Source organism: Balearica regulorum, chromosome 2, assembly GCF_011004875.1.
Source record: "Balearica regulorum gibbericeps isolate bBalReg1 chromosome 2, bBalReg1.pri, whole genome shotgun sequence".
Classification (NCBI taxonomy): Eukaryota; Metazoa; Chordata; class Aves; order Gruiformes; family Gruidae; genus Balearica; species Balearica regulorum.
This window is the reverse complement of record NC_046185.1, coordinates 91,907,914-91,933,601: the sequence shown is the minus strand read 5'-3', so window position 1 is coordinate 91,933,601 and position 25,688 is coordinate 91,907,914. Positions and strand designations below refer to the sequence as shown.

Here is a 25,688-nt window from a genome sequence, read left to right as displayed (position 1 = left end):
CCTATCAAAATTACAGCTGTTCCTGCATTTGCCAGTGATGAGTACACACATGCAATCTTCTGGACAGAACTCTGCAGGCTGAGTTCCCAGAACCCGCTTACCAGGAATACATTCTTTTTCAGAACTACAAGAGGAGACTAGACTTGCCCGGTGCTATACTCCTTAGAAGCGTCTTCCTTCACAATTCAGAAAGGACAACGATTGCTAACTGCATTTTTTTAATTTTTGTTTTAACTTGACCAGTTGATCATGTTTAGCTTACCTGGTGACAGCAAGTGAGAGAACAGTGCCAAATGCTGCATCTCCTCCTCGTTTGCTGTACACATTCCTAAAAAGCATAAGCCTTACGGATGTGCCACGTGTGATACCACTGTTTACAAGTCAGTCTAATGTTAAAGATTGAGTACATCCATTTTTAGATTCAAAGGCTGTAACAGCATGAACTCTTCTACTGTCAGCCATAATTCTTACTATGCAAGACTAGCCTTTTTTCTTTCTGTCATAAACCAGTTTACAAATTCTTCTTACAGACAAGCACTTTGAGATCATTATGCAAACTACAACCTTTGCCTCTTAAAATCCTACATTTGCAAGAGATGCACTGCTGGGTCAAGAACATACATGTGACACAGGATTTTTTATTTAAACAAAAACCCACCCCAAAAATCTTCACACGCTTGTTTCTGTAATACAACGGTGCAATACACCTTAAACCCCTTTAAGGCTCCGCTTTTTAGCTCTCTTGACTACATCGTAGCCTGATCCTACATTGTTAACATGCACAGGCACAGCTATTCGTTGTAGCTATGTGCTGTGACTTTCTGGAGGGAATTTTGCTTATTTATTTTTGCAGCCCTGTGTTAGCTATGCTAGAATGAATGCTCTTCACCACCAGTAACATAGTGGTACTGTTTCACAGATAGCCTTGTAGATATGGGGGGGGGGGTGTGTGGAAGGAACACACACAGAGTCGTACTGATAAATCAGCATTGCAGAGAAATCCCCTAAAATCTTCAAGAAGATTGTATAAAATGGGCGAGTTGGCAAATGCAGCCAACAATGCCCAAAAACTTCCTGGAGAAAAAAGAGGAGTAAAAAGGGCAATTTATGTTTTTTAAAAAAGAAGGGGGGGGGGATAGAAAGTAATAAAAGGGGACCACAAATGAAAAAAAAAAGGGAGAAGGGATCACAAATTAAAAAAAAGGGAGGGAGGGGAAGAGTTTAGCTGCATACTCTAGGCTAAAAGGATCTACAGTTGATCTATGCATTGTGATCTGTTGACAGTCTTAGGACAGTGCTGTTCATAACTAAGGCGACAAATCTGCATTCCCCTATTTCCACAGTGTAAATAAGTAATACCAGTTATTTGCCAGGAACTCAAAATACACCTCCTATTAATGGAAAACTGAAGCAGCAAGAGGTGCTGAAACTGCTCACACTCCAGTGGAGCACTATACAAAGGATCACACCTCAAAGAGTGTTGCAAACTGAATATATATATACACCCCAGGCTCTAGTAAACCATTTTCTCCAGAGCAACACTCATTCTGACGCTGACAGAAGGAATATGTTCAGTCCACTACAGGCTACAAAGCCTCTTAATCTTTGTACTACAATATCTAGCAATACTGATCAACATGTTTTGGTTCTAGGTTTCAATTATGAAGTAAAAAGATGGAAATTTAAAAAAAATAAACTACATCTTTTATCACATGGATTCAGAAAAGAAACATTCTGAAACATTTTTCTTACAAGAGACACTTCCAAGATGGAATCTGTAAAGCAAAATGAAGTAAAATAATTTAATGTACTCTTCTTGTATTAGAAGGAATTAAAGTTGTCATTTGATTAAGAAGATTAAAAAGACACAAACCAAGCAGTTCTCAGTACTATAGTCTAATCTTAAGGGGAGTGAATATACTTATACAGATGATACCATTGTTCTGGCAGTTATGAAATGGAACTGCTTTCTGTATTTAATAGTCTGAAATGTACCACATTAATCTTTGGTTTATTCACAGGGAATATACAGACCACAGCTTCTATTTCAGTTGATATGGGGACATGATTTTCCTGCCACAAAAAAAAATCCACCCAAAAAAACCTCAATAGATAAGACATGTCCACAGCCACTTCACAGAGCTTGGACACTTCAAAGAGTTCAGATTCCCATTTTCAGCCAGTCCTTTCTTTTATTAGCTAGGACACCCAAGGAAAAAAAAAGTTAACTGTTTGCTCTGAAAGCATATAGACTCAGGTCTGCTTCTAACCATTGAAATTTTAATCTGCACAACCACATTATGAGCTCCGTGATTTTACCAAGATAGTACATTAAAAATCCTCAACTCTAGGACTGAAACAGGGGGAAAAAACCCTTTCATATAATTACATATAACACAGCTTTCAACAAGCCCCTGTTGGTATTTCTGAAACATTAAATTGCATCTCCCACACATGTGATTAACTTCACTTTGAGAAGCATCCCGTTTGCAACCTGCAAGCTATCTTGCCTTTGTCTTTGTAGTCACATAATACTGGTACCAGAGGAAACCAAGAGCTCCTGCTCTGTTAACTTCAGCACACTATGCACACTAGCCTTTTTCCAGGTGTTCCACCACTTCATTCGTAACAGTTTTTGTCATTAGCTTTTTTATTCCAACAGGTAAGCTTCATAGCATGAAAGCAAATATACATAGATGCAGAAAGCCAACAGTGACATCCAGTATTAGGTTCTCTCGGACATAATTAAGTTTCATAAATAAAATGACTGCTAACAGAGACTGTTGTCCCCTAGAGGTCTGTCTGCCCCACTAAGTAACACACAGTGGAAGGAAATATACGTTCCTCCATCACTTACAATTTGAGTCAATACTCATAAAATAACTAGTGATAAGAAGTCAGTCGTAGATCTGACCAGTCATCTTATGAGCAAGCAGACCGCATATATAGTTAACTTTGCTGCTGGCAGGACTCTTATCGCAAAGCCAGTACTACTACTTATTATCTGCTTTTTGAAAAAAAAAAAAAAAAAAAAAGGTTAGAGAGGATCAGACAGGAAGAAAAAGCAAATGTTTGATTGAGAACAACAAAATGCCATTGTATGCAATTCTGATCAGAAAACACACTGTCCACTTCCAAACTTACTCATTTCAAGGTAGCTTTAAAACTGATGAGAGCTGCTTAGATAAAGACCATTTGTGGCTTATACAAAAGCAAAATCGTTGCTGGTAGGAACTTTAAGCTTTTCTGTACCATTTATTTCAAAGCAAATAATAGGTTGAACTAGGCATAGATATTGTTTAAAGAAGCATGCAGCTTTTTCAAAGGGAAGGATTGGTATTATTCTCATCAACTGAAGGTGCCTGAATCACAGGTTTTGTTCTATCCTTAATGCTGCATCTAAAATTCTCTCCTCACCAGAGCACACATTCAGAAAAGGAGTGGCCTGCTACTTATCTTAATTACAGGTCTTACTATCTCTTTCTCTTTGGACACAAAGCTTCATAAATTGAACAAACAGGAAGAGAAACTGCATTCAGACTACATAATGAGGTTTATGTAAATCACACCTACAGCCTAGGGTCCTGAACTTCAAAGGCATTCCAGCTCCTCGTTACCCCTTGGACCAAGGCCCATTGTTTTGTCTTTATTTAAATAAGTTGGCACAGCACTTGGAGTGCTTGCAGATGAGAGGAACCGGTTCATGCTGCTATTATGGGGTTTTGAGAATTACGAATACAATCCAGAGCCTAGTGAAGTTGGTCTGAAGATCGTCATTGCCATTGGACAAGACCAGGAACAATTAATACCCTGCAAAGGGCCAAATTTACCTCTGGCCCAAAAAAAGGTTGAGTTACGACTTCAAAAATCTCCACTTATACAATTTCATTTTCCTTCTACACCAAGAACTAAGCTAGATAAAACTGGAGAGAAAAATCCCCTGAAACTCAGTATTTTACATCAATATGTAAATAGTTATTCTTAGCTGTCAAATCGAGGAACACAGTTGGTTGGGCAATGAGTATTTTCAGCATCCCTCCAAATAAGTCAAAGCCAGCTGGAAGAAATTTTACTTCCCCATCGACAGAAAAAGCTTCAAAGAATAGTATGCTTATGTTGTGAAATTAAATGAGTCTTCACTCCAGGAGGTCTTTCTTCCTGATTTAACAGTTGTCATTTTTAAATGCAACATTCTTCAAAGAGTAATTTTTGTCCCTTAAATAATGGGGGGCCAAAAACCCCCAAGAGATTCCGCAACATTCCCATTCTTCCACATATTCTAACCACAACCACAGGAGCTGAAAAAGTCTCAGCCATGAGACAGACAAAAAGGGTCAGGACTAGCTAGTTAGCTAAACAGGGAAGCAAGAGGAATCCTGATTGTGGCAACTGGCATAAAGAATTTGGACTATCAACTTACGTAACTAAATGATTTTATGTGACAGTGGTCAAGGGTATGGAGGGGGGTGACTTACAGACAGGACTCCAAGTGGTTATTATTGCCAGCGTTGGGTTTTTTGTGGGTTTTTTTTTTAAAAAAGCTAACACTAAAGTGGGTGTGTCAGCATGGACACCACAGAAAACTGGTTTTACTATTAATTTTGCCTACCTGAAATCCTGAATAGAATTTCAGCAGGACACAATATTGTTATTCATTTACAACCCACATACGTCCCTCTGTGCTGTTAGGACAGCTGCTGCATTCCAACAAGCAAGTGATGTCTATTCTTTGTATGTAACATTTTATCATATAGTACACATATATGAAAGTAAATTGACAGTCAATTAAAACGTATAATAAATTAAAAAACAAAAACAAAAAAACTTAAGTTTAAAATTCTCCAATACCCAAGATGGCTTCAGTATTTAACAACAATCAGATGGAAACTTCAAATTAGAATTTGCCACTAGTTATTTTTGGAAAATGATATCTATGTTAGCGTAGCATACTGGACAAATGCCAGTCTAATTGGAAAAAAATTATTCTACAGCAAATACCAGTTATTTTATAGTGAAAAATGTAAAAATTATTCTCTCTAAAAATGTAATGCTGTGGCTTACTGAACTGCCCAGAAAAGCTATTTGAAGGACAAAAGTTACAGAAAGAATAAAACGAGGCACTTGTGAGTGAAGCATGAAGCTGCAAATCTAGACTTTTCACAGAAACTTTCTGACATAAAATTTGTAGAGCTTAACTACCGCAAATCTATACACAACGCTATCAATTGGAATTTTAACTTAGGTTTCCAATCTCACAGATTATTACCGTAAGCAAGACATTATTTTAAAAGTGAGGACATTGTCTTCCTGTGAAGTTTCTTAAATATCTTGTCAAGAGCTTAGTGTTTCAGAATTCCTGTCTTAGAGCCAAATCTAGAAGAAGTTAAGACGCATTCAGTTTTTAGTGAGTTTAAAACTTTTTAGCTGTTTACAAAGATTGGTTGCATTTTTCTTAAACATCTTTGAGAAGGAAAAAATAAGCTGGAATTGCATGGCCAAGACAGTGAAGCTTACAAAACAAAAGAGACTTCAGTACATCCCATCCCTTTTACTTCAGTTAGTTTCCCCACACAAACTGCAACTGACTCCAACCAAAGTCTATTCCATTTGAATCCACACACACACAAAAAAAGAGACACCTGACCAAAAAAGCCTCAAAGGTAAACGCAATATTCAGTTCTCTGGGTCAAAGAATAAAGTTATTACAGGGCTATTTCAGACATACAGCTTCCCAGAGTGCAAATCCTCATTTAAGCAAAAGTTCTAAAATAAAGCAATAAAATTGAGTCAAGGGAGGCTGAAAACAAGTACACGCGCAGCTTTATCCAATCTAAAAATGCCAGTGTGCCCCATTCCACAAGCAGTGAAATAATGAAACACTGAAGACTAAGTTAAAGTGTCTTTGCTTCTACTGTCTAAGGCAAATAGAAAATCAGTCTTTGATTTTTTTTTTTCCTGAATCAAGATACTAATAGCTTAGACAGTTAATTCAAAATTACCATCCCTTAAACCCAGAGGGAAATACAGCTGTAAGCATGTGAGTTACAGGTTCCCTCCAAGTGAAAAAGCTGAGTGTAACAACAACTCTTCAGGATTTCTATCTCTAAGCTTCTATTCTACAGAATTCTGTATGCATATAGTTTCCAAACTGACCTTCTCAGACACGGCGTTTTGTACTTGCTTCTCTTCCAGATGATCACTTAGATAATGAAGAAATCTCTCTTTCTATTGTTTTATAAAACTACAAAGTAGTTTTTGGTAGTTAAGCACATTCCAGTTCTAACACTGTTTTGAATTAATGTTTCTTTTTTTTGTACTATTAAGTAGTATCTTACCAAGAACCACGTAGTGCTTTAGATGCATAGCAGTCTGTCAGCGTCCTGACAGAACAGATGGATGTTTTAACTGCACAAGGGCTTTTAGGTGTATCAGCAGTTCCATCGTGAAGAAGATATTTATGCACATTTTCAAAAACAAAGCAAAAAAAAAAAGAAGGAAATAGCTGGTGAGATATGGAAAGATGGATAGTATCAAAAATACATACACAGAAAATAAAAAATAAAAAAGAATGCTGCATTCTGTGCTGCGGCAGCGAGAAAATTCAGCTCCTGGATGTACCAATTTAGGTACTATGTTTTTAGTATATATAGTAACTCTTATGTACATCACACTGAAATCTCCCATGTTGGTACTTCACACGTACTTAAATTATGGATGCTAGCCATGAGTGCAACAGAATTTAAGTTGCAAAGCCCATTGTACTTAACAGCTGTCACATACCGAAGCTCAGCTGCGGTTTCGCCAGCATTCCAGCATTATCTGCACAGCTCCTCCTGCGCAGGAGGAGAGGCTGCTGCGCCCTCAGAGCCCCCCGAAAGCTGCCTACCTTAGAAAGACCCCATTCCAACTGCAAGGAGATAAGCAAATGGCTTTGCACGCAGACAGGTGGGGCAAGCCAACAGCACCGCAGCCGTTTTAAGTTTTCCTGCAGAACATAACTAGAAATTTCACCACTTGGGTCCCACCAAGGACCAAGCCGGGATTTAAACATACTATGTAACTGAACGTGAGTGTTTCCCAAAGCAGCAAGTTTTAGCTATTACTTCTCTTTGCAGGAGATGCCAACACAAATGATTACAAGGTAAAAGAACATACATCCAAGTCACATTGGGAAGAAAAAAAAAAAAAAATCAAGATCACGGCAGCCCTAGGCAGAGGTTGTTTTTCCTTTTGGATTCAGACAAGTTTATAGAGACATTTGTAAAAATACATCCATTCACATTAACGTTAATTAATTTCTTTCATGTTATACACAATACTGGATTTCAGAACTAAGTCAATGCTCCAAAGGCAGAAACTCTTCGTGGCACCGCTGTTCTCCTACCCTCAGTTAAGAAGCAGGTCTGTCTTTGGCACATTTTCTCCCCTTAAATAGCACTTACTCATCTTAAATTGAGTTTACCAATGTATTAAATAGCTGAACAGAGTTATTCACTAAGTAGCCCAAGAAGCAGCTAGTGATTCAATACACGTCACATTCCTCAATGCTCAGCACTGCCAGGACTACAGTGTTTTCATAGAATCACAGAATGGTTTGGGTTGGAAGGGACCTCAAAGATCACCTAGTTCCAACCCCCCTGCCATAGGCAGGGACACCCTCCACTAGACCAGGTTGCCCAAAGCCTCATCCAACCTGGTCTTAAACACTTCCAGGCATGGGGCATCCACAACCTCTCTGGGCAACCTGTTAGAGTGTCTCACCACTCTCACAGTAAAGAATTTCTTTCTAACATCTCATCTAAATCGACCCTCCTTCAGCTTAAACCCATTACCCCTTGTCCTGTCACCTACACTCCCTGAAAAAGGGAGTAAGTATCATGTAAGAGTAAGTATCTAAACCCATGTTTCCATCCATACAGCTGAAGTCTTAGCGTGACCCCAGCTACCAAGTGTACTTTAAAAAAAAAAAAAAACAAAAAACCAACCAAACAATTGCTTAGATCGTCACACTAGATCTTTCCACTCTTATCTTCATACTGCATTCAGTATCATTCATTCATTATCTTCATACAACATTTTTTGTAATGAACTTTAAGACAAAGCTGGATTCATTTCTCCTCACAGCTTTCTAAAAGGTCACAGGAGCAAGAAGCATCTCTTCCCAAGTAAAATCTGGCAGCCAGTTGCAAAATTAACACCCCTAATTACATCTGGCATTTCTTAGTATTCGGCCTATACTCAATCATCTACTGAAAAGTGATATATTTGATGACACCGGCAGGTGCAGAAGCCCTAAGTCACATCAAAGAGCAGAGAATTTAATGGTGGCCAAGTACCAGAATCACAAATAACATCACCTTTCAGTAGTACAACAAAAAAGCCTCAAACATCCATTGTACTGAACCAGCCTTCAAGACCAAGATCATGTTACTCGTGCTCCTTGCCATGCTCCAGAACACAGCACTGAATATGATTCCATGCTTATTTTCGATCTAAAGTCTCAAAACAAATAAGCTGTTTTGCAGTTTTTAAATTACAAGATTGGTGTATTAGTCTATTTTTTTCCTTCTACATGCAAATTATAGAGAAGTCAAGGCCACTGGGACAACTTATGTTTTACAAAAATTATTTTTACAGAGCAATAAGAAATACTATTACTTGTTTGCAAGAAACCCTCTGGATCACAGCCACTCTTATGGTTTTAGAAATAGTTTAGTAAGTCTGACCTAATCGGTCTCCCAGCGACAATATCATGACTGTAATTGCACGATGGATTCTTATACAGTTCCATAACCCAGTAACGTAATATCTCAGCAGAAAACTATTCAACCCTATCCTTTTAAATAGAGATTAAGTATTTCAAACTTTGAGGACAGTATCTTTTGTTGAGATAAATTTCAACAGAGAGGAAAGTTGACATGCATGACCAGTCACTAATACCCAATTCTGCTCTAATTGATGTTACAGGGAATAGGATCAGACTCTTAAAGCTATAAGGGATTTTGTTTTAGCAACGGTGTTATCTGTTTAATGCTCAGAGTCAAGAGATTGAAGAAATCACCCACACTCACTTACTCTGAGTAAGAAAAGGAGAGGAGATATCGGAATAAAGATGCACTAACTACATTTGGAAATGAACCAAGGCAACGTACATGAAGCACTTTTCCTTCTTAGTGCCACATTTTGATTTTGGGAACTTCTACATTTGGAACTCTGCATTTAAAGAGCAGATATTCCATTTACAGAATGTTTGTGAACTGCTTACTTATTAAAACAGCTTTTTTGTCACAGTGAAAAATCCTGATCCTCTGCAGTTCTCCTAGCAATTTTTTTTTTAAATGTATGTATTTTCCAGATTGCACAACTAGAGAAATTATCAACCTACAGTAACCAATAAAATTGTTGGCTATATCAAGTTATTTGGAATTTGTAACATTAAGTTTCAATACAGTAATCTTCCAGTCTTAAAACCGTCTCTCCTCAGAAATAAAAAAAAGCCCAAAAGTCACCACTGTGTTCTCGTCTTCTCTGCCCACTCCAAGGGGATTAGGTGAAAGAATTCTTTTTAGAAGCAACGCAATAAATCCAGCCTAAGTTTGTGCCATTTTACATCAGTACAAGACCAGGATGGCCAAATCCTACTGAGACAGCTTGCAGGAAATTACAGGGATAGAGATGCTAGTGGTTCTCTATCCATTGGGACAAGGCAGGCTGCTTAAACCAATGAAGTCCCAGGCAAACAGGAAATCACTGTTTTAAAGCTTTCCTCAGGGTATGATCCTGGAGGATCATTTATGAAAAAGGTACTTCTCCTAAGCAAAAAAACCTAACTTTGGGACCAAAACCCACTCCCCCTTCCAGTTTAATTTGATGTGTATTATTTTTAAGTGTCCCTCCTTCCCTCCCTTTCATCTTCGGGGGGGGGGGAAGGGATAAAATAAGGAAACTGAGACAAGTTGCCAAGATGGTTACATAAAATCAGTATGATTACATGTCAGTAATATTTTCTTAGCTGTTTTTGGCTGGTCTGATACATCAGATGCTGCAGCCATTCTGCTACAAGCACCTGATCACGGGTGCTTCAGATGTTGATCACAGATCCCGTCAAAGAGATAAGGATTTCAAAAAACACTGCACTTTTGAAGTACAGAGGCATACTTCTTAGCATATGAACTTGCGTAAGAAATTTGCATTAATTTAATCCTATGTATGCTTCTAGAAACACATTTGTATTCAGTAGTTTTGAACAAGGAAGTCCAGAACGTGTGAGCTATGTTAGCAATCAAGTTGAGACACTGAACTAAAACAGAGTTGAACATCTGCATTTAACACAGAATTAATCACTTAATGCATAAAACCTACATGCAAACAGGCTTAACTGTGTGTAAGACTTAACTACGTTTCCTGATTGTGTTTTCTTTAAAATATATCCTGTCAGAAAAGGAGGCACATGGTTGTCCCATTTTAAAATGAGTCTGTGCATCCCCATTTAACGGTGAGACTGAAAATAAAGGAAGCAACATCCCTTCCAGCATCACCTGCTGACTTCCACCCTCAACAGCACAGAGGAGAAACACGCAGACCACCATCCTCACCTAAAAAAATATTTTAGATCTTTTCTGACCCAAACATATCTAACCTATTTCTGTCAATCCCTTGAACGAATACTACTTCTGCACTCATTATGCTGGGGTCATTACACAACTGATCAAGAAATCTGAAGAAAAGCTGAACTGACCACTCACCACCACTCCCACATTCTCTTTCAAATAAAGCAGGGCACTTATCTAGTGTACTGCTCTCGTTCCCACCCTGCCATTACCGCCTCTATTTGACATTCAGTGGAATTCACTCAAGAGAAGAATCTCTGTATTTTTCAGGGAGTTCAAGCACTGAATTCTCACGGTTCAGTGAAGGACCACTCCGCTCAGCCAACCAGGCAAGGGGATGGATGGCATTCACTGCTTTGCTAGCATGATCTTACCTCTGGATACTACATTTACCTGCTTCACAGGAAAACTTACTAGGTGTTTCAATGTTTACTTGGACATTAAAAAATTTCTCCTCCTCAGAGATACTGACAGCACAGTTAAAACCCAAGGAATTCCAAAATTACAGTAAGTATTTTATACAAACCAATTCAACTGACACACAAGGTATTTTTAAACCTCTCTCAACCTGCAGAAGGCTGCATAATTACAACGTGGGAGCTAACTTTTCCACGCAACACTCCCCAAATTCTGTACTGCAAGTTGTAACAGCAAAGCTGCATTAAAAAGCTTCTGCCTTTCCATTACAAAGGTTCTGACTACCTTGTATTCAAAGGCTACGTCCTGTACTTGGGTACTTTCCTCGCTTACTGCCTCAGCCTCTCAGTGCAGTCCCGCTACTCTAACAGACGGGAAAATAGTTCGCAAGCGCTCAGGACACGGAAAACTAAGTACAGGATTTTGTTTGCAGGGATGCACCGTTCTCAGCTCAGCAAATCTGCGCACCCCAGCACAGTTGCAACCTATTTCAGGAGCAAAAACTGCGCGGAGGTTTCCCCTTGTGAAGAAGCCCGCCCTGCCCTCGGCGCCGTTACGAGGCGGTCTGGGAGCACGGCGGGGCACACGGCTCCACTAAACCGTGACTGAGCTGCCGGCACCCTGCAAACACTTCAAACAGCCTTCGACCTTCCGTCCCCAGCAGCGGCACCGATGCGTTTCTCGTCACTAGGGAAAGCAGTAGATTAAGGCTGATTTAACCTCCAACGCCCGGTGCCGCTGCTGGAAACGGAAAACACCGCAAGAACGACCTCCATTAACCACGCGTTGAAGGGAGAGGAGGCTACCCCGGCACAGCGTCAGCTTTGGGGCAGCCCGCAGCTTCCGAGCGCCGCTATCACCCCGGCTTCCCACAGAGCAGCCGGCTCGGGGCAGCCCTGCCCGCCGCGGCCGGGGACCTCCCCGCACGGCCCCTCCCCGGCGCGGAGACACCCGCCGGCCACCTTCCCCGTGAGAGGAGGCAGCCCCGGCGCCGGCGGAGAGGCAGCGCCCAGACGCCCGCCCATCCCCTCACCCCGCCGCCCCAAACGGTCTCCCCCCCGGCCGCCGCCCCGCTCACCGGCGTAGAAGCGGATGAGGCAGCCGGTCTCCGAGTCCATGCCCTCCTCCTGCACCCGCCACAGGTCCCGGAAGCCCAGCTGGGAGAGGTAGTCGTTCTGGATCTGCAGCGGCTTTTCGTGGGCCTCCAGCCGCCGGCTGGTCTCCCCGTGGAGCTGCACGTACAGGGCGGGCGGCCCCGGCGGCGTGGCCCCCGCCGGCAGCTCCCGCCCGCCGGCCGCGCCCGCCGGCGCCCCCCCCGCCCGCCCTGGGGGCAGCTCCCCTGGGCACGGGGGGCCCCGGCCCGGCCCCGCACCTGCTTCCACCCCGTCGGGGGGCACCGGCTCCACCTCCAGCTCCTCCGAGGAGGACGAGCCGCAGCCGCCGCCGCTGCTGTAGGGATCCAGCCGGTCGGAGACGCTCTCGGCGCTGGGGCTGAAGCTCTCGGCGTCGGAGCCGGCCGGCCCCAGTTCCCCCAGGAGGGAAGGGCAGGAGAGCGGCGGCCCCGCCAGGTACAGCTCGGCCGGCGGCGCCCCGGGGCTAAAGTCGGAGGGCGCCGGGCTCGGCCGGCCGCCGGCCAAGTCAGTCTCCTCGGCGCTGCCGCCCAGCGGCAAGCGGCCGGGCCGCGCCGCTTCCCCGCAGTCTCCTCCGGCCAGCCCGCTCCGCGTCCCCCGCCGGCTCCTCGGTCTCTCCTCCGGCTCCGGCCGCTGACCCTCCCCCGCGGGCTCGGGCGGCGCCTCGGCGGGAGCCGCCGCCGGCTCAGGCGGGGGCTGCGGCGGCACGCCCGCCTTGCCCAGCACCCGCACCACGCTGCTGCCGCCCCGGTGGCCGAGCTGTTGCAGCCGGGCGGCCACCTCCGCCGCCGTGGTCTCCAAGGTGCAGAGCACCGGGCGCAGGTAGCAGTTCATGTGGCGCTCGTAGACGTGGACGCAGCCCCGCTGCAGGTCCCGCCGCACCCAGTCCCGCTCCGGGGGCTGTAGGGGCTGCAGCTGCCGGGGAGGCTTCAGCAGCAGCGCTTTTCTGTCCAAGCTGCGGGTACCCAGCGAGGCGCCGGGGGCAGCGGCGGGCGAGGAGGAGGCGGCGGAGAGGTTCCTCTTCAGCCTCCCCCGCCGCAGGAGCAGGGAGTTGGCGTTGCCGGCCCCGCCGGGGGCCGCCGGAGTCCCGCCGGCCGCCAGCGCCGCGGGGGGAGCGAAGCCGCCCGCTACCCCTCGCCTCCGCCGCTGGCCGCCGGCTCCTTTGCCGTCCAGCTGCCCACCGCCTCCCGACGGCTCCACGCCGCTCTCCGCGCCGGGCGCTGCCTGACTCCTCCTGCCCGGGGAGCCGCTCTCGGGCTCTCCCCGCCCGCCGCCCGCCGCCGCCGGGGCTTCTCTCGCTCGCTGTTGCGCGGGCTCCATTGCCCGCGGGGCCAGGGATGCCGCCGCCGCCGCCCTGCTGGGAGCGCCGCTCGGCGGCCCGGCGCGGCGCGGGGGGGGCCGTGCGGAGCGCGGCGCCGGGTCCCGGAGGGGATTACGTAGCAGCGGGGAGCATTCCGCCGGTGCCCTCGCGCCGCACGCCCGGCTCAGCCCCGCTCCCCAGCTGTCGCGAGCGCCATTAGGGAGGCAGAGAGCGAGTGAGCCAGCCGTCGCTCCGCGCGCGCCCGCCCGCTCCCCGCGCCTCATGAATATTAAGCAGCCCCCGCCTCGTTGCTGCCAAGGGCCGCCGCGCAAGGGAGGCTCGCGAGGGTGACGCCACCGCTCGCGCGGCAGGGCGGGACCTCTCCGATAAACACAACGTGACCGCGCCCGGGGCTGGGAAGGGGGCGGTGGCGGGGGAGCGCGGGGGCCGCTGGGAAGTGTAGTCCCGAGCCGCCCGACTGGCCGGCCACCCACCGCAGGTCCCGGCAGCCTCTGCGCCGTGCCGAGCAGCTTCCCGCCGCGCCGGGCGGTTCTGCTGTTGGCCGGGGCGGGCGGGGAGAGGGCGGGCTGCCTTCCCTTCCTCAGACGGGCGCCCCCGGCGCGGCCGGCCCCCGGCTCTTTCACTGAAAGCAGGCGGGGCCGTCGCTGCTCTGCGTGTCTGAGGCCCGCCCGCCCCCGCACGGTGGGGTTGGCCGTCCGAGCGGGCAGCGCCGCGCCGTCCCGCCGTGACGGCCGCCGCCCGCGCTGGTGAGGAGGCCCTGCGGGCAGCTCCGCGCGGCCTGTGCCCCGTGGTTCTTACGGCCCTGCCCCTGATCCGCCGGCCAGCGTCCCTTCCCCCTCCCTGCCGCCTGCCAGGGCCCTGCGGCCTCCGGTGCCAGGGCCCGCTGACCGGCCGAGCGTGAAGGCGGGAGCCCGGAGCATGCTGGAAGTTACACCGCTTCCCTTCGCTGAGGCCGGGGAGGCGTAGCGTGCCGTCACCCTTTACGGCACGGGGCTGATTCCTTTTTAAAATTATTCCAGGACTTTGTCCTGTGCTGGATGGTTATATCCCTTAAGTGTTATCAGAAGGTTTTACAGAAACAGCTGATGAAGGGAAACCGTATGGCCTGGAGCGCTGATAATGAGACCTGTGCGCAGTCACCCTTGTGCTGCGCCTCACTAGGAACGTCGGTGCTTAGCAGTAATTGCTGGCTAATAGCCACCTGGCAGCATACATGAAACGATTTTACAGGTTCAGCGACCGTACCTGTTCCACTCTTTCCAATCTGACGTGTTGTCCCCATTGGCTGTCTCAGCACAGAACCCAAGCACTGAGCTTGAGCAACCTTCTCATCCGAGGAGCAAGATGATCTCTTCAGATCCAAGATGGAGAGAGACATGGAAATGTGGGTGGGAAATACAAATCTATTTATACATACACAAATACCAAGAAAGAGCTGCTTTGTGCGTAGACTCACAGAGAAAGTTTCTGGGCTATTAGTCTGTCACTGTATTTCAGCGACTGAAATTACTGAAAATACTTCTTGAAAATTGCTTAGAAACAGCCATTAAATAGCAACATTTTTCCCCTCAAATGTGATTTTAAATGAATGTCTGAAAAGGAAAATTACAATCAGATAAGTTCAATTAGCAGTGTGAAAGCGTGAGTTTCCATACTGTAAGGACACCATACTATCATGTTTATTCAGAGAAATCTCTTATGCTCCTGGGATGGTTTAGCTGAGTAATGCCAGTTGGATAGGGCTATGACTGCCTGAGATCTTTCCTTTTTTGATACATCTTGTAAAATCACAGTGAAACGTCTTGCCAGATATTCATCAAAAATGCTACAGACAGCAATAAAGTGGGAGTTCTGGGCAATTAACCAGTTACGTCAATGTTAGGGGAGATAAATCATCACTGAGAACCCCGAGATAAACTTTTAGTGAAACAGTATTTTTAGTTGGTGGGGTTTTTTAGTGCATACATTTAGTATATGAACCATAAAGAAACCAGAAACATCATAAAACTAAAGTTTACCTCTCCTAATAAAACACTTCTCCAAACTTCCACATTATTATCTTCATACCCTGTACAAGCAGGTGAAACGCATCGCAGAAAACAAAAGTGTTCCCCAAGGAACTTGCAATGGAAATATGTGACTACCTTTTTAAAAGGCTTTATAACAACGAAGCTGATGTTTTACCTTTATATGGAAAGCACCCACTTTCTGAACAGAACAATCTGTAAATTAATTACGGTCTGACTGTGCAGTTCGCTGGCCCGTATCTGGAGTTGCAATCACCAGCAAGAGCGTCTTTGGAATTCCTGCTGCGCGAGAGAGCCAGGACCACGTCCAGAGCATGGGCTGACAGAAGATGATGGCAGCGCTTGGTCATTGAATGCTTAACCTGGTGCCCAAAAACTCATTTGACAGTAGCAGCACAGAAGAAGTGCAGCACTGAGTATATTGTGGTCGGGTTCTGGCTCCTTCGTACCTTCCGGTTTAATTATTTCTACTGTTTTGCATCACCCTCACGCCACCTACTTCACGAAGGTTACTTCAGGTCTCCTGATTTAAATGTGTGAGAGAGATAGTCAACGTGCAAACACACGCGCACAGAGACACGCTCAGAAGAAGGAGATAGCAAGCTCTAGGGACGTTATTGTTAACAGTAATACTTGAAATAAAAGAGTTTCTAGAAAACAGTTTCCAGACCTTATCTCTTTTGGAGGGAGCAGGGAGAGAGAAGCTCTGCTTTTCTCAAATTGTTCAAAGACCTGAATGTTCATGCACACACACACACAGAAAAAATCCAGAACACAGAGATTCTCGAATGTTCCTTAGGAACACGGAACTGAAGTGAGGTCTCCTGGGACATCCAGTTTTGTCCCTTGTGGCTGGAGATACCGCATCCTACAGTGCTGCTTGTTAGTGAGCCCCTCCTAACATGGTAGATAAACAAGTTGAACATCATTTTGAAATGAGCTGAGCTGATTTGTCCTCAGCTCTAACTGGAAGACTGTCCCAGAGCCACCCTGCCCTCGCTGTTGGGAACTTCTTCCAATTTTCAGTCTCCGTTTACACATGGGTAGTCTATACCCATTTGCTCACATGCCAGCGTTGCCCTTTGACTTAAATAGCACTTTTTTTTTTTTCTACCTCCAGAGTGTTTAGCCCCAAGGTACTTAGAGGCAGCAACTGTGTCCCCTGGCACACTTCCTATTCTCTCTGTCTTTGCTAGACTAAACAAGCCCTTTTTGTCTCCTTTGGTAAGATAGTCCATATTGTGTAGGAACATGGAGTTAAGGTCATTTAAATAGCCTTGGGTCTCCGATCCTCAGTGGGGTTGACTGGTACGGCTCCAGCTCTGGATTTATGCCGCAGCTTTGTCAGCCCACACAGAGCAGCCGCCATCTGCGATACAACTTGGAGAAGCGGCCAGGGACTGAGCTGACCTCACTCTCCCTCTCGCCAGGCTAACTTGCCACTGCCAGCGGCCTTGCTAATGAAAGGCCTTTATGCAATTAAAGAACAAAATAGTGGTACTGAAGGCCCGAGGATGGAAAAATTGTTGGATTTATCACTGCCCTGTGAAATTTGTTGAGGAGCAGAAGGCTGCAATGAGGTTCCCAGCATCCTGTGAAGCCCTGAGTTGCACAATGAGGTAAAAAGGGACCGCACTGTAGCTCCGCATAGTTTCCTGAGTGTGAAGATGGCAGTTTCTGTAGTGACCCAGCATCTCGAAATGTTAATCGTATCAAGCCTGGTTATTTTTGCTTTATGTAGGGAAGTACGCTTGAAATCTGTAAGTATATGCGTATTTAAATTGAACTCTCAGGCTTATGAGAAAACAAGGCTCTTCTCCATTTCCCAGTACTGATAGATACTCTCAAACTCTCCTGGAATTGTGTATTTTGATAGGGATTTACTGCTGTTGTGAGACGTGGGAACAGAGCTTATGAAATTGATGTTTGTCAGGAGGAAGTGGAAGGGTGAAATACACACTTCCCTTTTCTGAAGTTTGATTGATGATGGCTGTTTGGAAGACAGGTAAAATGAAACAGGATGGTTTGCAATCTGCAGTTTTCCAACCAGAATCCGGCAATCTTGAAGAAGAGTTTTCTGATTATAGGAGTTGTCAACAAAAAATGAGGGGATAAAAAGTAACTTATTGCAGATTACTATAAATGACTCCATACCAAAATGCTTTATACTGAATGAACAGATTATACACACCCAGAGACAGTGGCAGGAAAATGCCAGAAGGTCTTGCAACTACAAAATTACTTTTGTGGATGATGTTACATCCAGACTTACCAGAGCCAAAGGGTCTCCTGAGCAACAAAGCAGACCAAAGCTGAGCCGAAATCCTCGCAGAGGATGGAGCTGTTGTGATCTTTACTGCCTGCACCTCTGCCGGCAGCTGCTACAGCTACGGCAGGAGGCATCAGGCTGCTGTACCCAGCCGCGGAGCTGACTGAATAACTGCAGTGGTGCTTGGAGTATGTTAACTCCTGTTCAGCTGCTGCTGAAATCTGCCTCCCCCGATTCTCACAAATTCCTCTAAAACCCGCGGGGATATGCTGTGCTGTTGATTAGCTGTTTTCTACAAGAGAAGGGGCAGATTATGGGCATCAGCTGATGACTGTAGTTTTCCCTACTCTTTCATTGTGAATGTAGAAGAGAGGACCAGGTCCAGCTTCAGTTCATATTACTGCCAGTTCTGTTCTGATCTTTATCAACATTATACCACTTGACTTTGTGTAACCCTTTGGTTTAGCTGCAATTAATATTTTGCTGGGCAATTCAACGAGAGCTTATTGGTACCGTCTAATTTTTCTAAAATGTCTGTTGCCATGGGATAGTACAAACAGCACACAGCCTTTGTAGAATGAGTTTTATCATGAATTATACTTAAAGAGAATTTTTTAATTATATCAAATATGCAATGATTACCCAGTTTGATTTTTGTTGTCAAAGATATTTCAGAATAGTGTGCCCTCATTGAACAGGAATTGCTTAATCCCCAATCCTTGACTACAGAAAACTTGACTGACAAGTCAGTTCTGGAGCAAAAGTTGATGAGCGCTGAGGAATACTAGTGTGGGAAAGATTATATTTATACTTTCTCTGTTCTAAGTCATGATCAATGGTGCTGTTAAATGTTCATCTGTGTTTTAAGAAGGTATGAATCACTTCAGTGATTCCAGTTAACGCGAAGGTGAGGAGCGGGCTTAGAAAGAAGGAATTTAATGTCCTTCAACCCTGCAAAATGTTAAGGAGCTTACTCAGCTCCCTTCTTTAGTAGCCTGTTTTTCTAGTAAGGGAGAATTTCCCTACAGATGAGGAAGCAGGAGACTTATTTCAATGTCAAAATGCTGAAGCCAAAGACAAAACATTTGCCACTGTAAAAATAATTCAAAGACAGGAGATGGATGACCAAAGGAACCATTTCAGATTAAACAATATAATAATATCTTTCTTTTTAAAGAGAAACTGAATGTCATCATATGGAAACTGTTCTCAAAATCATGCTTAATTTTATCAGTAGGGATGAATTTAATTTTTTAAAATGCTAGGTATGCACCTGTATCCCTCATCCATATGGGCAATTGTCACAACTGCAAGAGCAAATTGGATATGCAGATAACTGAAAATTTATGTTGATTGCTGCTCCAGCTGTGAGCACAATGTTCTGTGCTAGTTGCGCTTAACTTGGCATGTAAAGCCTTCCGTGTAGTAAAGCATTTAAGATGGTGCTTATTCAAGGAAACTCTTAATTTTAATGTGTTCTTAGATTGAGCATAGGATTAAGGACCATTCTTGATCTGGGAAGTTGCCATTAATTGATGCCTGAAATAGAATTAGGCTGTAAATTATCTTACGGGTTACACTTGCGTTTATATATTCAGGAACCCTGGAGTGGCATTGCCTGGAAGGTTATTTGTACCTACAGCCCCCTAAATAATTTTCAGCAAGGGTTGATCTGCATTTCTGAATCCAAAACCACTTCCATACAGGTAATATCGACACTACTAAATGTTCTTCAGCAGTGCACCTCAAAGTACTTCGCAAATGTGGGTAAATATAATTATTTCTGTAACAGCAAGAGAAGAGAAAAGAGGCAAGTACCTTCTTGGCTGCGCATTAAACCCCTCTGGAGGAGATGGGCAGAGGTCAGGTCTCCGTGTCCCAAAAGTGGAACACCAGGCTGTGAAGCTCCTTTCTTGCTGAACGAAAGTCCTGTCCCAGCTTCTTCTGGGTGCAGAATCCCGCTGTTAAGTGGTTTGACTGACACGCAGCATTAACTTGCTAGCAGTACGTGGCCATTTGAATTTCAGTTTCTCGTAGAGCTAACCTGTACTGTTTCCAGGAAGGTAAGGTTTTCCTAAGCCATCATCAGCGGCGTGATGTGGAGATCCTTCGATTACACAAATGTTTCCTGTTACGACACGCACAGGCTGAGTTGTGTTAGCATCGCAGTTAAACAGCTGGGAGGTACAGCTTCGTTAGCAAATTTTGGAATTTCTTCTCCAGCACAAACTTCTTGTTCCCATCACGTAGGAAGGCAATTTACAGAAGTAAATAGCAGCTTCTCCATTGCTGTTCAAGGTAATGAGCAGCTGACACCTAGTTAACCATATGGCTGAAAGCCACACACAGGGAGACAAATTTGAGAAAAAGAAACACCAGCTTTGTTACCCGGATTGATTACAGGTCTGTGTTATATATTCTAGAGTCATATTAAATACTGTATTAAAATTAAAGCAGTATTTTACAGATTTTGTTTTTAATTTGTGTTGATACTAATTGCAAAGCCAGACCTTGTAATTGCCAGTAGACTCAGCAACCCCTATACACTAATCCTCTTACTGTGTCTTCAGCTCTTCCGTTTTAAGCTATGTGTTTTGTTTGCTTTTTCTTTAAAAGAATAAGAGTTTCATTGCTTGTTAGATATTAATGCACTAAAAGATTCTGCTCCAGAACTTTATAAATCTTCCCTTGTAATTATTTCTTTTTATCTTTCATGCTCATATGGCATCTTAAGTCCTTTTTGTTTTAGAGCCCCACAACTCCTCAAGCTACAGTATTCCTCACTACCGATAGAGATGGATTAATGTGGATTCATTAAGCTGCAGCCAACACAGTGAGTTGAATGCAATGGTTTTACATAATATATAGCCGTAAATAGCATGACCGGCACATTTGAAGTGACCCAGGAGATTCAGACATTTTTGGTATCAGCTTTTCATGAGGTTAGTCATCTCCCATTAATTCCCCTGTAAATATCTCAGAGGGTACTGTCTGCTGTTAAAAGGCTGTACATAAAGGCCTTTCATGCAAGACTGAGGATATGTTTCCACCATACAGCAGGTTGGGCAACAAAGTTGGTTTAGGAAGTTCATACCCGTATTCACTTGCATTTGCCATTTCTGCATGGTGGGTTGCCCACTCCGGTGTGCTGGTATGACTGGAGCTGCACTGTCAGCCGGGTAATGGAAATGCTCTGCAGTAAAATGAATTACACTTAAGAATCTCAGGTATTGCTTTTAATACAGTAAGATACACAAATATCACACAAATACACGTTATTTATTTGTGAATGGCATAAGCACTGAAATGAGAATAGCATAGTGGAAGCTAAACTCTCAAAATATGTATTACTGATGGTTTATCCTAGTACAGAGTGCTAGCAACAGTTGCATCTACAGTAATTTACTGGAAGTATAAACAAAGATGCACATTATGCCCTTTGAAGGAGCTGTTTTAACTATTTCTTCAACACCAAAGGTGTATCTTGTTAAGAGTAAACATAGATATCCTCCAAGGAGATTAATTAAATAAAGCCTTAAACAATTAAAATACCTGCAGGATCAACCTAGAAGTTAATACTAGAATAACTCACTGTCACATCTGCAGTTCCCCAGCAGCTCTCTCAGAAAGGCTTTCAGGAAATCGGTAGGGAACAACACATCTGCGCTCTGATGAACAGGACCAGAAGGACTTAAATCTAGGAAAGTGGGATTTTTTTTTTCTCTGGCTACTACAGTGACAAAATGCCCGTTGATTTCTATGCGGGCAGGTACGTACCTGTGCGCGGAATCGACCTCCGGTGCCATGTCAGCAGCACGTGAGCGTGCCTACCAAAGGTGCCTCGGCTTAACATCTCCATCCCTCCCCTGCTCACTTGCTTGGCCATTTCAGCTATGACTGCGTAGTCATAGGGCTGGACTGTGCTGTTGCATGAGATTAAGATTGCGCTTAGTAATAGCTGGAATGATGGGAATGATCCCGGTATTCATGGATGAGTGTAAACAAAATTTCCAGGAAAATGAGGCTGCCATTTAGCCGATAGGTGGTACGGCTCCTCACGCAATAACACAGGTCACTGTAAGGCCCTGCTCCATGCTCTCTGTCAGTCTGTGCAGAAGCTACCCTGGGACCGGGCGCAAGGGAAGCCATAGGAAAGGGGGAACAGCTAATATTTTAGCATCCAGATTTCGCCGAGGTCAAAACCTGTGCCGTTAGCTTTACAGATGTTGGCCAGGGCACAGCAAACTACAGTCACGTGTATTTATTTGGTATCCAAACTGTTTCAGAGGCAGCATCATCCTTCTTTCAGCTTTCTAAAGGTGTGTCCTCTGCTGTTCTGTAAGTGCCAAGAACTGCTGCATGCTCTGTGAGACTCCACCTACTGCAGTCAGAGCAAGGATAAACCAGGGTCTCCAAACTGAGGTGAATTCTCATTGCTAGGGCAGAATAAGGTCTTAGTTTTTCCACGCACATAAATACCAAGGCACTGCGACCGGTAGCACGGTCTCCCAGATATTCGGTGCCTGTGACCTACCTGTTCCACAGATCAAGATGTGTTTTGTGGTTAAAATATTCATTGACCTCTTGAGAAGATAGGCGATGAACATGTGGAAACCGATCAGTGGTCCCCATGCAGCTGGGAAATGCCATGCTCTGAAAGTCAGCTGGGTTTTTAGGAACATTGCTTCTGCCAACAGATAGCGATAAGCTGTTTTCATAATAGTATCGCAAACTTCAGCTTCCACCTACCTGACACGTTTCTTTGCCTCACCAAACAGATCAGTCCCGCGCCAGTAGTGGGTCTGGGATTCAATACTGCCGGGACCTGAAGCTTCCAAGTGTGTGTTTTCTGACAAAGTTGACGCCTGGAGCACGCGGTGAAGGTTTTCCTTGCAGAGTTGAAGAGGCAGCGGGAGGCAGCTAGCTTGGTATCTATGACTGTGAGCAATCAGGCTTTTAAAAAAACCCACCAACAGCGGTGATGTTTTCTCCATGCGGTTGGTCTCTAGCAAATAAGAGCTAGCCATAGAGCTCTTCCCCACAGCATTTGCAGACGGGCTGCTGGCAGGGCTCACATCCATCATGACTTAGCACGGCTGGGCTGCATGCATTTCTGTGCGATAGCCAAATATTTTGTGTCCTACCATTCTTGGCTGCTCTTTTGTACTTTCTCCACATCAGATGCCGCGGTGTACAAGGAACCTGCAGTGGATCCATAGGTGACTGGTGGAAAACCGTTCAACACATCATACCCCACATGGTGGTATTGCTCGCAGCAAGTATCCTTATTCTCAGTGTGCGAGGCTTTGTTTTCAGGTGCTTTAGCCAGAGCTCTGCTGCCTTGAGGGAGCATTTACCTTCAGGTATGCCTGCTCTTCGTCGCATACTCTGAGAACAAACGCTCTTCCAAATCAGGCAGACCACGTAGCTCTCCAAAACCAGCAGCCAGACTCAGGAGCTCTCAGGGGAGCTGTGCAGGGACATGCAGAAAGCAGCGACGAGAAAGGCTCTGCTGACTCGCCTCCTGTCCTCGGAGGCATGGACCAGCTTCGAAGGGAAGCAGTCACACTGCGCTGGAGGCACCATGGAGTGACGGAGGTCAGGTAGGTAGAAAGGCACGCTGCTCCACGGCCAATGTGTAGCCCTCAAGGGATGCATGGGCTGAAGGGAGCCAAGGAATTCAGAAAGCCTCTATATGAGGCTTACAAGGAACACATCTCATTGCGGAGGGCAAGTATTGATAAGTAAGGTGCGTTAAGGTGGATGACCTCTGGACCTCCTCTGGAGATCATCCTTCTCGGAGCAGGGCGAAGGTCAAAGTGAGATCACATCACCCAGGCCCTCGTCCTACACAAAACCTAAGGGAGGCAAGACTTGACAGGCTGAAATTAGCAGTCTGAGTCACACGGCAAGAAATTGGTTGTTGATGTGGTTGCTGTCGAACGAGCGTAACGACAGATTGTCAGATACCTAACCAACGGCTCTTTTTTTGCGAGAGTTGATGTATAGAAATGATTCGTAAATAATTTGTAAGATTTCCTACCTACATCTTTTCAGGAATATAAGTGGATTAAACCACAGGTCCTTCTAGATAGAGTCCTGCTGCAAAGCGGTTGTTACCACACTCTTCAAGGAAAGATGCAAGGAGCGTAATGGTAGATGGTGTGGGATAACCAGCCTCAGAAACCCCTCCCAAAATGGCAGTGGCTGGATGCTGGCCTCCCCACAGAAGCAGGAGAGTGTAAATCCCTTCCAAAGGTCTTGTTTATTTTTATGCATGTATTACCTCTTTTGACTCCTGCTAAGATTTTGGTTGTGATGATACTAGGAAGGAAGGGATTCGACTGGGTAATTGCATGTTGTGCAAAAAATGTACTTCTTTTTTATCAGTTTTAAAGGTCTTCCTTTTCAACTTATTTGAATATTCCCTTGTGTTTATATTGTGGAAGGAGAACTAGCAGCACGTATTTATGAGCAGATTTGCTGGACAGGGGCTAGGACCGGCTTCCCAGCTGGCTTCAAACCAGGGGAAATCACGACAGGGTAGGAGCAGCAAATTAAGGGTTCTGGTTAATCAAACTCAACAGTAATTTGCAACAGAAGGAAAATCTTGAACAATTTCTTGGGAAAGTTAGTCCTTATAACACATCAAAGATTTGTTTCTGTTTTCTTCTCTCACTATTTTCCTTCCAGGAAGGATTCAATACAATTTCTTACTACAAGGCAAAAATTAAGCAAGCAGCCTAACCCTAACCCTTTGTTCCATTTGTAAAACAGACACAAGAACACCCCTTATTAAAGGGGCTAATTAAGTACATGGTCCTTTTTCCTTCTTCTAAAAGTTGTTGGAAAGCAATCCAAACAATGTCTTCATTAAAGTTTTGCTGGGAAAGTTCTTTCTTTGGCAGGGGAAAGGTAACTGCGATCGCAAGATCCTTCTGTTCCCAAACTCCCTGGTGTGCCGGGGTCATGTCACATGTTTACACTCTGCTTTAACAAGGAATAACACACGGACAGAAGTGCTTATTTTTGGTGTCACTGCATTTGAGCAGATGTTACAGGCTCAATTATCCTGGTACTTCAGCTGTAACACTGCATTATTCTCTAAGCTCCATTTCTTTGGCTGAAACTGTTGTTTTGGAAGACGCTGCTTTCTGGAAGCTGGTGCTTCTGCTCCTCCATGTAGTAGAGCCTGGCAGCTACCTTCAGTAAGCAAATTTATCTTTTGGGATTGTTTCTGCAGCATAGCCACAAATCACATTAAGATCCGGCTGAACAAAACATGTTTTATAATATGGAGTCTCTGCCCATTATAAGAATATCCAGCATTTTAACACAGGATCATTAGTCACCAAGAGTAAATTGATAAATTATCAAGGCCTGCATATTTCGGCCAGTGTTCAAATAAACCACACTTGTGTAACGCAGGAATATTCTAGGTTCAGCATGCTCACACTACAGGTGAGTATCTCCCTAAATAACAACGTTGTAAAACAGAAAGACGCATCCCGCAGCTCCTGAATCACAGCCTTGAAATGCAGCAAGACAATTATTTCATTTCGAGGCCAACGGTGACGAGCTCTGTCAGTGTGGCGAGTGATTATAAGAAATAGGGATCACTTGACTCATTTTTTCTTCCTGTCTTTGCCAAGTCTTTAAACATACCGTTTTCACCGTCTAAAGCCTACTCCGTTCATTTACTGCGTCACCTTGTGCTGGAGTTATGTTTATGTAAAGGGACTCTGCATTTTTAATTTAAAGGTTTTTTTCTCTTTGCAACAACAGAAACATTTTGAACACTTTCCGAAGAGCATATATAATTTAGAATGCGTAAATGAAGTAAAAAATAACTGAAAATAATGAGTCAAGCCAATAAAACTGGCAGAGGAATTGGCCAAATGGTAGCTCAAACAA

The 25,688-nt window shown here is 44.7% G+C and overlaps 1 protein-coding gene across 1 annotated transcript in view; it reads right to left on the bottom strand.

Moving 5' to 3' along the window:
• The window catches only part of PHLPP1 (PH domain and leucine rich repeat protein phosphatase 1), a 140,039-nt gene extending 126,510 nt beyond the window's left edge, over positions 1–13,529 (bottom strand). Inside the window, exon 1 of the mRNA XM_075744901.1 lies at positions 12,106–13,529. Within this exon, the coding sequence (XP_075601016.1) occupies positions 12,106–13,477 (1,372 nt within the window). The 5' untranslated portion in view covers positions 13,478–13,529. The remainder of the gene's footprint in view (positions 1–12,105) is intronic.
• Positions 13,530–25,688: the final 12,159 nt, after the last annotated feature.